The sequence below is a fragment of the Lepidochelys olivacea genome (genome assembly GCF_965140295.1).
Source record: "Lepidochelys olivacea isolate rLepOli2 genome assembly, chromosome: 2".
Lineage (NCBI taxonomy): Eukaryota > Metazoa > Chordata > Testudines > Cheloniidae > Lepidochelys > Lepidochelys olivacea.
The window spans coordinates 98124946-98140081 of NC_140412.1; the positions used below are offsets into that span (position 1 = coordinate 98124946).

Sequence of the window (15136 nt, forward strand, 5' to 3'; positions counted from 1 at the left end):
TTAACTTCAAAAAGGGGAACTACAAAAAAAAAAAAAAAAAAAAAGGGGAGGAAGCTAGTTAAACAGAAATTAAAAGGAACAGTCACAAGAGTGAAATACCTGCAAGCATCAGGGAAACTTTTTAAAACCACCATAAGAGAGGTTCGAACTATATGTATACCTCAAATAAAATAAAAAATACAGTAAAAGGACAATAAAAATGTCACTATGGCTAAACAACAGAGCAAAAGAGGTGGTTAGAGATACAAAGACATCCTAAAAACTGGAAGTCAAATCCTATTGAAGAAAACAGAAAAGAGCATAAACTCTGGCAAGTCAAGTATAATAAGGCAGGCCAAAAAAGAATTTGAAGAGCAACTAGCAAAAGACAAAAACTAACAGCAAAATGAAGTACATCAGAAACAGGAATCCTACCCAACAGTCAGAGCGGCCACTGGCCCACGGAGGTGCTAAATGAGCACTCAAGGAAGACAAGGCCTTTATGGAGAAGCTAAATGAATTTTTTGCATCAGTCTTCACGGCAGAGGATGTGAGGGAGATTTGGAACAAACTGATAAATTGAACAGTAATAAGTCACCAGGACTAGATGGTATTCACTCAAGAGTTCTAACGGAACTCAGATATGAAGTTGCAGAACTACTAACTATGGTATTTAGCCTCTGTATCAGATGACTGGCAGATAGCCAACATGGTGCCAATTTATAAAATGGGCTCCAGAGGTGATTCCTGGAAATTACAGGCTGGCAAGCCTAATTGCAGTATCAGGCAAATTGGCTGAAACTACAGTAAAGAACAGTATTATCAGACACACAGATCAACATATGTTGGTGAAAAGTCAACATGGCTTTGGTAAAGGGAAATCATGCCTCACCAATCTATTAGAATTATTTGAAGGTGCCAGCAAACATGAGGACAAAGGTTATCCAACGTATCTGGACTTTCAGAAAGCCTTGGACAAACAAATTACAAATTAGTTGTTACCATTCAAAAAAGAAATCTTGGAGTCTTTGTGAATAGTTCTCTGAAAACATCTACTCAATGTATAGCAGCAGTCAAAAAAGCTAACAAAATGCTAGGAACCAGTAGGAAAGGGATAAATAAGAAGATAGAAAAAAAATATAATACTACTATATAAATCCATGGCTCACCAGCACCTTGAATTCTGCAAGTATTTCTGGTCACCTCATCTCAAAAAAAAAAAAAAATAGAATTGCAAAAAGTACAGAGAAGGGACAACAAAAATGATTAAGGGTATGAACAAATTCCATATGAGAGATTAAAAAGACAGGGACTTCTCAGAAAAAGAGACTGCTGAGGGAGGATATGATAGAGGTCTATAAAATCATGAATGCTGTAGAGAAGGTTAATAAGGAAGTGTTATTTACTCCTTCACATCACACAAGAACCTGGGGTCACCCAATGAAATTAATAAGCAGCGGGTTTAAAACAAAAACATAAGGAAGTACTTCTCCACATAATGCAGTCAACTCATCGTCAGGTGATGTAGTGGAGGCCAAAAGTATAACTGGATTTAAAAAAGAATTAAGTACATTCATGGAAAATAGGTCAATCAGTGGCTCTGGGTGTCCCTAAATGAGGTCCCCAATCCATGGTGCGCACCACCGCAGGGGGCACCAAGGAATGCTGAGGGGGGGCACAGCTGGGGCTCCACTCACTTGGACTCCTGGCCCTGCGTCCAGGGCTCTGTGCCCACCCCTAGCTATGGCCCCAGCCTCGGCCCCCGTACCCTTGTATGCATCCCTACCTCACGGAGCCACAGCCCCACGCCCGGCACTAGGAGTTGCAGGGGCGGCGTGAAGTAAAAAGTTTGGGGACCGCTACACTAAACCTTTGACTGCGAGAATCTGGGACTGGATGACAGGGGATGGATGACTTGATAAATTGACCTGTTCTGTTTACTCTGTTTGAAGCATTTTGCACCAACCACTGTTGGAAGATAGGATACTGGTGTGACGCTCACTATATGATTTTATAAAAATATGCTAATGAGTGTGAATATAATGTAACTGGAATATGTTTCATGCAAAAGGTGTCTTGTAAGGTATCATTACAAAGCTTGTAATCTACTGAGTGTGGTCATCCTATTTGTATAAATGTATCACTCTTGTATCTGAAACTAGAAATATAAAATATAACTCTGAGGGCCTATTGTAATCATGCAAAGTGTGGGCCATTAATGGTGATTTGGACTCTTGATGGCTCCCATTAACCAGGACAATTGTCTGCAGATGGCTCTGTTTCACTTGTAAGTCTTCCTGTACACATTGGTGCTGGCAAGTGGGTAATAAAGTCTTACAGTGACATGTGATCATGTCACCGGAACTGGAATCAATCTTTAACCTGGTGCTTTTCCATTGAGAAGGCGCGGGTGGGAACCCAGAGAGGGACAAAGGATTCATGCCTAATGCAAAAGTGGCTGGAACAGAACAAAGTGAGGCAGCCATCATGAGGAATCCCCTATCTACCACCTTAGCTGGAACAAGGGCTGTACCAGGGGGAAAGGATTGTGTCCAGACTAGGAAGGTGTCCAGTCTGTGAAAGAAACTTATTGAAACATCTCTAAGGGTGAAGATTTTATCTTCAGTTTTACTGCTGTACTAGACTTAGACTTGTATGTTTTATTTTATTTTGCTTGGTAATTCACTTTGTTCTGTCTGTTACTACTTGGAATCACTTAAATCCTACTTTCTGTATTTAATAAAATCACTTTTTACTTATTAATTAACCCAGAGTATGTACTAATACTGGGGGGGGGGGACACACGACAAACAGCTGTGCATATCTGTCTGTCAGTGTTATAGAGAGCAAGCAATTTATGAGTTTACCCTGTATAAGCTTTATACAGGGTAAAATGGATTTATTTAGGGTTTGGACCTCATTGGGAGTTGGGCATCTGTTAAAGACAGGAACACTTCTGTAAGCTACTTTCAGTTAAGCCTACAGCTGTTAGGGGACGTGGTTCAGACCTGGGTCTGGGTTTGCAGCAGGTTAGTGGGTCTGGCTCAAACAGACAGGGTGCTGGAGTCCTAAGCTGGCAGGGAAAGCAGGGGCAGAAGTAGCCTTGGCACATCAGGTGGCAGCTCCCAGGGGATCAATGTAATCCAACCCATCACAACTGAGCTAGATGGACTTGGTCTGATCCAGTATGGTCATTCTTATATTCCTAAAAAAAATCATGAAGCCTAACTAGAGATACTGTAGAAAACCTAAAACAATTATAACATCCCCTGCCCTCCCCCAAAAAACAAATGACAGCCATCCAACACACACACACACACACACACACAGCTGAACCAATTTCAGCAACTCCACAACCAACAGATTGACCTTTCTGGTACAAATCATGACACCAGGACACATAACACAGACACCAAATGACACCTCAACAACATCAACCTATCAGAACTCCCTCTAACATGAAATGAATTATCTTTACTCTCTAAGGGATTGAACTTCTGCCTCACCACAGAACCTGATACCATACTAACATGTGGAACTAGAAGAATTCTTTCAGCAACTCTGCCTCAAAGAATTCACTCACAACAACCATGTCCCCTCTCTCAGTTATAAGAAAAAAGTATCATGACTGGACACCTCCCCCAGTGGACAAAGCACACACTTGATCATTATTATATTGATTGCTTCAGGAAAAATAATCAACTGTGAATTCTTTAACAAAAATGACGTCCACCACAATCTCTCTACCACCAAGAGGACAGCTGTACAGTCCCTGAAATCCAAACACCAGACAGTGATCAAACCATCAGACAAAGGGTGTGCAGTTGCGATCACTATGTCAAAGAGGCCAACTGACAACTCTTGGACCTCACCTATGACAAAGAACTCAAAGAAGATCCCACACCACAGTTCACACAGTAATTTAAGGATATCATGAAATCCTTCCCTAAACAACTTGAAGATAAACTCTGCAACCTCCTCCCCTACAAAAATCACCCCAGGGATCTTCCACATGCTTCTCAAGATACACAAACAAGGGAATCCAGGCAGACCCTTCATATCTTGCCACAGTACTCGTACTGAATGAATAGCAGGAGTCCTAGAAACCACCCTCAAATCACTCATGAACACAAAGGGACAGTTTCCTCCAGGACACATCTGACTTCCTCCAGAAACTCTGCAACATCAACAACCTTCCTCAGAACACCATCCTTGACATAATGGATGTCACCTTCCTATACAATAACATCCCTCATCATAACTCTGCTGTACATTAAAACTCAGGAACTTAACAGAAGCTGGTTTTATGGCTCACCAACTGCAATTTGTACCACACACTGCTGCCTATACACCCTCCTTTGTCTTCAGACTGCAGAGGTGTTAAGTGCCCACTTCATATTTAAGTGGTCTCCTACAACATGTGTGAACCCCTTATGCTTAACAATCTGTCCCACCTTGTATTTAGCTGTGACACTCTAGTTACAGTCTTCAGACCTGAGGAAGAGTTCTGTGATGCTACAAAGCTTGTCCCCTTCACCAACGGAAGTTGGTCCAATAAAAGATATTACCTCACCCACTTTGTGTCTCTCATAAAATCTTTTACACATCTCCCAGTTCCTTTTCAAAAATGAATTTAAATTTTAGTGCATTGAAAACGTCTTAAAAGTCTTAAAATTTTTCTAGTAAGTGTGTTAAAACACATGCCAAATTACTACTACTATGATTAATGTGTATGACGCTATTGTATGACTAGTAACATGATTTGTGTAGAATAATGCAATTGTAGAGGAACAACAGCTGAGCTTCCAACCCCTCCCATTTTCAGCAATAGAAGGCAACTCCCTGTGGGGATCTGAATAGTTAAACTCTGAGGTTCCCCCATCTCCACAATAATCCTTAATGGAACTTTGCTCAATGCAAAGAGGAGCACTGATGCTCTTTCGAAAGAGCCTGTCCAACTGTATGGACTAGTAGTATGCCACTCATATCTATTACTCTATTTATAGTAAGAGTCCCATCAGATACAAAGCAGACCCTAAACTGTGCTCCAGGGACTGAGCACTAGATGGGCATGTGGTGGTCTTCCTTATTTGCAGCTGCTTTTACAACACCTCAGACTCTTCACTGAAGAGCAGCGCAAAGCAAAGCAAAAGAAACTGGAAACAGGGAAGAGTAGCTGCCTCTACTTAGAGGCTACTGCTATATAAGAGGGAGAAAGGAAACAGGTGCTACCAGCCACAAACAGGAGAAAACAGAGTACAGATGAGAGGGACACGTGCATAGGAAGAGAAGGGGACTAAGTGGAGATGAATGTGCAAGTGAGTGGGAGGGAAAGAAAAACTGAACAGAAAGGAGAGAAAGAAAAAAAGTATATTGTGCGATTAACAGTTTTCAAATAGTACAAAACACAATGCATCAAGGAAACATAAAACTACATAAATGTGTTTCTATTATAACTCTTCCTGCAGTTGCCTCTGGGATATTATGCAGCTGTGAATGATGGGAATATGGTCTGGGGAAAGGCATAGAGAGTAGTCCATGAAACATAGTAAGATGTATCCCTATTTTGGAAAAGTTTGTGAACTCCTGAATTACACTGCTTATGAGAATAACCAAGTGTATATGCATGTCATGATCTTCAGATAGCCATCTTTTATCATTTCCCTCCCCTACCCTCTTAATTAGGTCATGTTGAGTGTAGGGCCTGATTCTGTAAATATTTAAACATGCCCCATTCACATCTTTGGGACTCCGCACATACACAAAGAAACTCATATCTGCAAATGTTTCCTGGATTGGGCCTTAGATTGTTTGCCTTCAAGAGCCAGGAACATGTCTTGTCTTAGTTGTGTGATGCACCTTGCAGCTCCTGAAGTGCTCAAAAAATACAGAAATAAATAATGTTGCCTCCTTACCTTTTGAATAACACCCTTGCAGTCATGAGAAATAGCAAGGTTGGAAAGAAGAGTAAAGACCGTACGCTGAATTGCGCTGTTCTCAGTTAGTGTTTGGGAAGCTAACTTGATAATGCTGAGCATTAGTGAGTTGCTGGTTGCGCTTCTCTGTGCAGTCTGAAATGGAGACAGTCCACTGCTTGCCCAGCAAAGAGAACCACAGCCTTAAAGAATGAAACATTGTTATCATTAACATTTAAATGAGACTGCCTCACTATTACAAAATTAAGAAGTGACCAGGCTGGATGGGGGAAATCTATATAATCAGTATATACCATATCTATAGAAAAACAGCATCATCTAGACTATAGAGCAAGTGGCTGGGAGTCAGGAGACCTGGGTTTTAATCCCAAGTTCTGCTGCTAACCTGCTATGTGACTTTGGGCAAGACATTTCACCTCTTCCCCTCTGTCTGTCTTATCTATTTAGTTAGCAAGTTTTTCCAGGCAGAGCCTTGTCTTTCACTATGTGTTTATAAAGCTTCCAGCAAAAAGGAAATCTGATATTACTTGGGACTTCTAGATGTAATGGGGAAAAAGTCTTTTTTCCACTTTATATTAAACACCTAAAATATGAGATTCCATGTCAAAGAAATTAAATCTGCCTCAATCGCCTCTTCAGACAATATATGAAAATAAGGATTTTGATCCTAGTTTAGCAAAGGTGGACTTTATCAAATATTGAGGGAAAGCAGAGGTTCATCCATCAGTGATATTATTAACAGATAAAGGAAAATACAATTCCTAAAATTTGCTATATTCACAAAATCGAAGAAAAACGGTTTACTATAGATAGGATTATAAAAAGGAATAGGTGAATGATAACTATCCCAAGTTTTAGAATGAAGAACTTCTGCCTTTACTGAAGAAATGAAAAACTGTCATAGGGGAAAAAATGATCAGTATCTTGTGATACAAAGGAAAATTATTACATGTTACTTATCAGCGCTACTTTACATCAGTAAGGCTAAAAGAGGAAGGACAAGAGAAAAGATGGCTGTGTGATACAAGTGAATTTCATGTACAATTTGGAGGTATCACCCTAAAAAATAATTGGAAGCAAATGTGTGAACAAATTAAATACATTATACTGATTGTATTTACCAGACCACTGGTACAACTGCTGCTAATTCTGTTGGAAAAACAATATTTTAATTAAAGAATATTCTGATGAGCTGCATTTAGTAGTTCTATTGCAAATCACTGGAAGACACATTATCCTCCAGAAACATCTTGTTTTATAAAACTTGGTAAACAGCAGCAATAGGAAGCCTCATCTAAAAAAAAAATTATTCAACATTTGGAAAAAAATGTTTTAAAATATATGGTTACCTTTGGTTGAATTTGTGGGGAAAAGTAATTCTCCAGCAATCAAGTCAACAATTACATTTATGTTTATTCAATGACAAATAGCAACATTGGTCCTATTTAGTGAATTTCTTTTTTATTTTTAGTTATTTATAAACAACCTTAATAGAATGGCTGTTATTAAATAATTATCATATACTCAGTCAGAACTCTGTCATTATTACACTTCCAACAGTGGTGTGAGGAAAACTCTTATAACCTCGAAAAAGAAAAGCAAGGTATAAATTTAACCTCAAAGTTAGCAATTTCTGGATTATAAAATATAATATAAATGCAATGTGTGAAATACAAGGTATTTTTCTGTATTAAACTGGCCTCTTTCTGCCACATAAGTAACCATTTTATTTTTCTGGAATACACGGATTGACTCCAATCCTGAAAGCTATTCTGCGTGGAGTTCCAACAAAGTCCACATACCCACCTGCATGGAACAATTTGCAGAAATAAGGCCTTCGAGCTGCAACTGTTAAACTAATCTCATGCTATAGCTGAGAGGAAAAATCAGGGCATTTTTTCAGTTTCTACATGTAAGGTAACATGCACAGTTACTGCTCACAGGAAAAATTAGTAGAACTGCCTTGAATGTTTAAAGTTATTCATGAAGTACTATTCTTTAGAAATAAAAACCTAATGTTCTAAAAGCCTTCATTTCATGCAAGCTGGACTGTGTGAGCCAGCATTACTCTATGCAGCTAAACATCAAGGTCAGATTCAATTTTCCTCCACATACCCCTCCCACAAAATATTTTTTGCATTACAAATACACCCACTCCCCCCTACCTTCAATGTATTTAACTTTCATATTGCAGTAGCAGCCAGCACACACATACACAACCAAGTTGGACCCCCACAATACAAAAAAGGGGTAGTTCATCTCTAGCTGTTGCATATAGATGAGCATCACCAAACATTGCTTTACTCCTAGGACGCTAACGGAAGTGGTTTAATGAACTGATAAGGTGAGTGGGTTGGCTCAGCTTGCAGCTAGCCTGAATAGTAAGAAAACATGATTAAACTGAAACCACATCCCCTTATAGGCAAAGTAAAACAAAATAAAAAAATGGAAACTTCCTTCTAACCTAGATTCAAACAGTTTAAGGCCAGAAGGGAACATTAAATCATCTAGTCTGGCCTCCTACATATCACAGACCAGTAAATTTCACCCCGTTGTCTCTGCACTGAAACCAATAATGTGTTTGGTTAACACACAAACTTCCAGAAAGCATCCAGTCTTGATTTGAAGGTGTCAGGACCACTTCTTTTGATAGTTTGTTCTGTTAGTTAGTCACCATTACTGTTAAAAATGTATGCCTTATTTTTAAGAATTCTAGGAATTTGTCCTGTTCAGCTTCCACCATGGTTCTTGTTATGACCTTCTCTGCTAGGTTCTACACTATGATCAAGTCACCTCTGTCTTCTTTTTGATAAATTAAAACAGATTAAGCTCTTTAAGTCTCACAGTAAGGCATTTTCTCCAGCCCTCAAATAATTGTTGTGACTCTTTCAGCCTCAAGTGTTTCAACATCCTTTTAAAATGTGGATAATACAAACACACACAGTATTCCAGTAGTTTCACCAATATAGGTAACTCCTGAAAGTTCACTGAAGTTTGTTAATAACTGCCTGTGTTTTTGGCTGATATAGGTCTTATGGTGCAAGTTGTAATGTATGGGCAGATCCATACTAAAATCAATGGAACTCCATGCAAATACAGCAATCTGTCCACATGGTACAGGATCAGGGCCACATCATGGAGCTGTTCCAATATAAGTAAATATATTAAGTCCTTCACTACTACTAAAAAAAAAAAGACCCTTCAGATCATTCTTGCATGTATACGCTAAGTTAAATTCTAAAATAAAAATAAAAACGAGCAAGTAATCCATAAATTTTTTACTATATAAACGTTCATTTTAACAAATGTTTTTCACAATTAGAAGTTCCTAAACTTGGTATGTCTTCTGTTTCTGACCATGCCCCTCCTCTGTAGGCTGAATACAACAGATAATTCAGCTGAACAGGTTTACTACTGGAAATACATTAAAGCATGGTCCACATGTTAATTTGCACCATTAAATCAAGGTGTATTTTTATATGGGTTTAAACAGGTGCACTGTTGTGTGTGGTGACACTAAACCTGGCTTACTTTGATTCAGTCTGCATTGATAAATTAGGCACAAGCTAATCTTATATAACCAACTTTAAACTGATATAAGAATGTCCACATGGGTGTTTGTACTGGCTTGAACCAATTTAAATTACACAGGTGCAACTCCTTTGTATAGACAACCCCAAGAGAAATTTCAGAAAATTTGTGATGGGGTATACAAATTGCATATTAGCTCATTAACCCTGTGTTGCCCAATGTGGACGCAGGTTGCCCCACCCCATCATACTTGGGAGAGAGGTCAAAAATGGATGGAAGAGCTTAAAAGGGAGAAACCAAGCTCAGTTGAGGGCAGTGCAAAAAGGACAGCAGACTTTCGCTCCTTAACTACGGATAGAGGGCTGATGGAATGCAGAAGCTCCTTGGATGACCTCTGCCAAATGGCTCCTCCCTGAAAGAAGGGTAGGCTTGAAGCTGACTCACTTTTGAGAGGGATTCATTACTCTCTATTTACTTGGGAACCTGGGAACTGCACAGTGAGTTAATATGGAGAAGACAAAAAATCTTACTGGAACAGAAATTTGGTTGGCTGATAGCAGATCACAATTAACAGGTAGTCACAAGTGTGTTTCATTGTATTTACCCTTGATGCTCAGAATGCTGAGGTACACTTATTATGGAAAGAGAATAATGAACGAGGTTGTTGGAAGCATAATAAAAACACAGATGCCTCTAAAACAGTGTTTATCAAGTGTTTAGAAAGGTATTTGCTATTGCTATCACAACGTATCACAAGATTGAGAGGTGACTTGATCACGATGTGTAAGTACCTTCATCAGGAGAAAACATTGGGCACTGAAGGGATCTTTAATCTAGCAAAGAAAGGCATAACAAGAACCAATAGCTGGAAGCTAGTTAAGAACTTATTTCTAATTTGAATTTAATAGTTGGGGTGATTAGCCACTGAAACACACTACCAAGGGAAGCGATGGATTCTCCATCTCTTGATGCCTTCAGATCAATACTGGATGCCTTTTTGGAAAATATGATATAGTTAAACACAAGTTATGCTTCAGTCAAATACAAGTTAGTGGGCTCCATACAGGGATAAATGGGTGAAATTTAATAGCCTGAAATATACAAGTCAGACTAGATGATCTAATACTCCCTTTTGGTCTTAAATTCTATGAATCCATTCATTTATAATGCCACATTACCACTTTCTTGCAGGAATACAACCTTCTTAATAATGGCTCATCCATGAGTGTTCTTAATAAAGAAAGTATTGTTTTGCTATTCGCTGCCACGAAATTCCTGAAGGTGGTATTTCCACAGAATATATTACAATGTGGTGGGTCTATGGGGATTTCAGTAGCATTGAGGCTCACCTGGAATTTAATACCTATTTAATATAGGATCTTTCAAAACCCAATCTTTTTTTCCCCCCAAAGACAAGAAGAGACTTTCAGATTTAAAGAATATGTTCCTCGGAACAGGGACCTGAGGCACAATCCTGACTCTTACTGAGGCAATGACAAAATTCCCATCCACTTTGATGAGGCCTGGTTTCATTCTTTTTCTTTATACTTGTTTGTAAAGAGCACAGAACCTTTTTTCGCACTAGAAGCACTCATTCTTTTGCCTCTTTTTTTCCATTTACATAGACATTACTCTGGATAAAATGTTTTGACATATTATACCAAAACTTGAGTCTCTTACCTGTGGGATAATTTGCAGTGTAGACACAAAGCAAATGAAGAGCTATTTGCATTAAGGAGTCATCCATTATAAACCATGGCCACAGAGAGTGGAGGACAGGGACAAGATGAGCCTCGAGTGCTGCCACCTAACAGCAAGAGATAAGGAGGAATATACAGTACAATAATAAATATTGGTTTGAAGCATTTTATGCAATATTGAAAGCAAACAAAGGAAATTAAAGAATTTTAACATACTATGGAGTTCTTTTAAAAATTCTTTTTTCCTTGAAGGGTCCCTTTAATGTACTTTAGATTACAGAGTTAAAATTTACTTGGTTGCTTTAAATGGTACTAGAGGCAGAGGACAGTCTTGTTTCAATACTGGAATGTTGTCTCCACAAGCTGCCTCAATCACATTTTAATTCAAGTCAACACTGAGACTTGATTGAACTGGTTCCATCCGGACTCCATAAGATTGTCTTTACTTACATGCACTGATATTTTTTGCTATTTTCTTGATAGTCTCCATTGACTTGTTAGTAAATTCTCATAGATGTGCATTGACATTTTTTTTGTTTCATCCTCATACTGTATAAACTGAAGGATATTTACCAGCTACTAAATACAATAAAAGCTTGTTTACCCAGCATGCTGGGGAAATGCGGGGTGCCAGTAAGTGAAAATTTCTGGTTAACTAAGAGGGAGACAGTTTGGGTGTGGCAGAGGATGTGGAGCTGGGGCACAGGAGGGGGTGTGGAGCGCAGGCTCTGGGAGGGAGTTTGGGTGCAGAAAGGGGCGTGGGGTGCTGGAGGGGACTCCGGGTGCCTGATCTGGGAGGCACTCACCTCGGGCAGCTCCCCACAAGCAGCGACCTGTCCCTGCTGTTCCGAGGTGGAGGCTCGGCAAGGCGGCTCTGCATGCTGCTCCCGCCCTTGCTCTGCAGCTCCCATTGGATGGGGACTGCAGCCAATGGGAGCTGAGGAGGTGATGCCTGCGGGTGGAGGCAGTGCGCAGAGCTGCCTAACCGCACCTTTGCCTCGGAACAGCAGGGACAAATCGCTGCTTGCGGGGAGCTGCGTGGAGCCAGGTAGGGAGCCTGCCGGCCCCGGGCCAACCAGACTTTCTATGAAGATTAGAAATGCCGTTTATAGAGCTTTCCGGTTGGTAGAGGGCCGGATAACAGAACTTTTATTGTATATTGTTTCTGTAGATCTACACTAACAAGCCAATGTTGTCATCCTGGAACATTTTAATTACTGGTGAGCATAAACATGAAACTGAAGATGTTCTAACATTCCAACTGCGATTTTACAAGGCCTCACCCTCCTACACATACTGTTTCCCTCTACCTCAACTAAATTTGTTATTAAAACTCTGGAAAAAGCAGAAAAGGAAGGAGGATCAGTGTAGTTCTGCAGAGAATACATTCAGAGAACTTCAGTCATAAGCAGTAAGAGAAGGTCACCTGTGCAATAACAGAGGTTCCTCGAGATGTGTGTCCCTATGGATGCTCCACTGTAGGTGCGGCAGCACCCCGTCCCTGGGATTGGAGATCACTGGTAGCAGTGCCCATTGGATCATGCACACCTCCCTGTCTTGCGCTGTGAGCGGCAGCTATATATAGCACTGTATGGTCCAACTTCCCTCCAGTGCCTTCTGTCCAAAGCAGAGGGAAGGAGGGTAGATAGTGGAGCACCAACAGGGACACACATCTTGTAGAACTCTTCTCCATGTTTTTCCTCACCCCAACCCTTCTAATAAGTATTCCATTTTTCCCTTTGGAAATTTTATCTTCTAGCAGGGGGAGGTAAGAAATGGGTAGGAAACAGTCCCCTACCAAATATTTTGGCCACTACCTACACATTTTTAGCTTAACATCCCATACCACCTCTGTTGGCAGAAGTTTGTATTCAGTGGCTGGGAGCTGAAGTTTCAGTGTCAGAGTTAAAAGGTTTGATGTATGCATGTAATGTTCTCTGCTGCAGGAAACAAATGAGCCATTCCGGTCATTGGTATTAAGATGAGGTCCAATCAACCTGAACAATATTTAAAATTGAACATATCTGTAATCTTTATTCTTAGACCCCGAACTAGCTGTATGTGGTAATATTATAATACAAATAGTATGACTACTTACTTTGCACTCTTCATTATGAAAGAGGCAGTTTCTTAGGAGCTGCAGAACAATTCTTAGTTCCCTGATAAGATTATCCTCCTGTTTCGACAAATATGTTTCAAGAGTGTCAGTTTGAAAAAAGAATCCATTTTATATAAGCAGCATGTTTGTCTTAATGGCTATATTGTAACACACAAGCTCTCACTTATGCCATAGAACCTTTACTTGTAGGACGCTAACCATCTCTGAAAAGTGATATTTCAGTAAGCTCATCTACCACAGAAATCTATTTCTGGTCATCTATCAAGCATAAAGGAACAGTGATATAAAATAGGGTCCATGCTTCATCTCTATAAGGTGATACATGTAACACTTGTTTTTAAATCCCTGTATGTATGCTGGCTAGGACTCTGAGTGATGAAGTAAAAGGCCTTTCAAAGAGGCAATGTGAGAGAGCGAGAGGAGGGGAGGATGAAATAGAAGGAAATATGAAAGTTATCTTTACAAGTGACATTTGTAACAAGTTTTTTCCCATTTTAACAAAACAAAATACAGATAACATGCAATCAAAAATTGCTGTGGGAGCTTCTATATACACTACTAGCTATTTTTGTATTTAAATAATAAATCCTAACTGCAATCCTCTTTCCAAAAAAACAATACCCTATAATTAAAAACTAACAGTATGGAAATCATTGGGATGTCAGAAAGTTGCAAACATACAAATAGGATACTCATCCATAGTATTTACAATATTGTGCCTCCATATATTTCTAGAATCATGTTCAACCCTCCCCTTCATAATTCCCTTCCAAAAGGGTGAAGAGTCCAAGCAGATAAAATTAGCCGGACTGATGATTAGCGGAAGAGACCCTGTCTGAATCATTTCTCTCAAGGGAAAGATTTAATTATTCAATTAACACACAATAACTGGGCAATACTCTAAGCAAATGCACTGTCACTGTCAAGAAAGAATATCAAATATCAGAAAAAAAAATCTTCTGCTGCAGATAAAATGTTTTGTGTCCACCTTGTCAATTTTACAGTTACCTTTTTTTTCTGTGCTGTTTTTCCAGGCCTCAGGGATTCTAAGTTCAGCTGTGCATGAATGTGCTTCATCTGTTCCATGCAGCTGTCTATAAGGTCAGCTGAAAGACAAAATCCATACAATTCAGAAGCCTATTCACATTCAAAAATACCCAAAACCCCTCACTTGTAAATTAAAGTATAAGGAATTTTGTTTCCTAATCAACTCTTCAACTTTGTGCTTTCCACATAATTAAGGCTCTCTATATGGTGGAAATGAGGTAAGAGTAAAAACAAGTAACCCAACCTTTTTACCCAAAATACTCAGGTGGGTAGGGTATTTCAGCTGGTACCCAAGAACATGAATTTGTGTTCAATACCTAAACCCAGTTCACATTACGAAGTTATGAACAAGAGGGTCAGAAATCCATCCACCAAGTTGAAAAACAGCCAGGAACTGATGGAGTTAGGGTTGTACACCTTTAAAACTCTCTTTGCTTCTGTGTGCATGCATCATGGCATAGTGTCCCCTTCTAGGCTAATTGTTTTTTAACAGTTCTGGGATTTGTCAGGCAAGTGGGGATCTATGAGGCAATTTCACATAGTGGAAGTTAACTACTGTACATGACCTAACAGCAACGGGTGGGGAATGTAATGTCTTATATATACACACTATACATAGTGTTCTTCATCCCAGAAGACCTTCACAAGTTTAGAATAAGCAGACTATACAAAGGAATCCACCTACAAAATACAGTCCTTCTGAGATGAAAAAAAAAGAGAACAGTTTAACTAGTTTAGGACAGTACATTATTATCAATTATTATTATTATTTGTATGCTTGGAGTGCTCAATGTGTTACAACTGTCCATATGAACAAAGTCACA

General features: G+C 39.4%; 1 protein-coding gene across 2 annotated transcripts in view; it reads right to left on the bottom strand.

Moving 5' to 3' along the window:
• RTTN (rotatin) overlaps positions 1 to 15136 on the bottom strand; it is a 143523-nt gene that overhangs the window by 11764 nt on the left and 116623 nt on the right. For both annotated transcript variants that reach the window (XM_084619019.1, XM_084619018.1), the window contains exons 42-45: positions 14274 to 14371; positions 13245 to 13322; positions 11127 to 11253; positions 5895 to 6097 (exon numbers count right to left, since the gene is read on the bottom strand). In XM_084619019.1, the coding sequence (XP_084475145.1) occupies positions 5895 to 6097; positions 11127 to 11253; positions 13245 to 13322; positions 14274 to 14371 (506 nt within the window). The remainder of the gene's footprint in view (positions 1 to 5894; positions 6098 to 11126; positions 11254 to 13244; positions 13323 to 14273; positions 14372 to 15136) is intronic.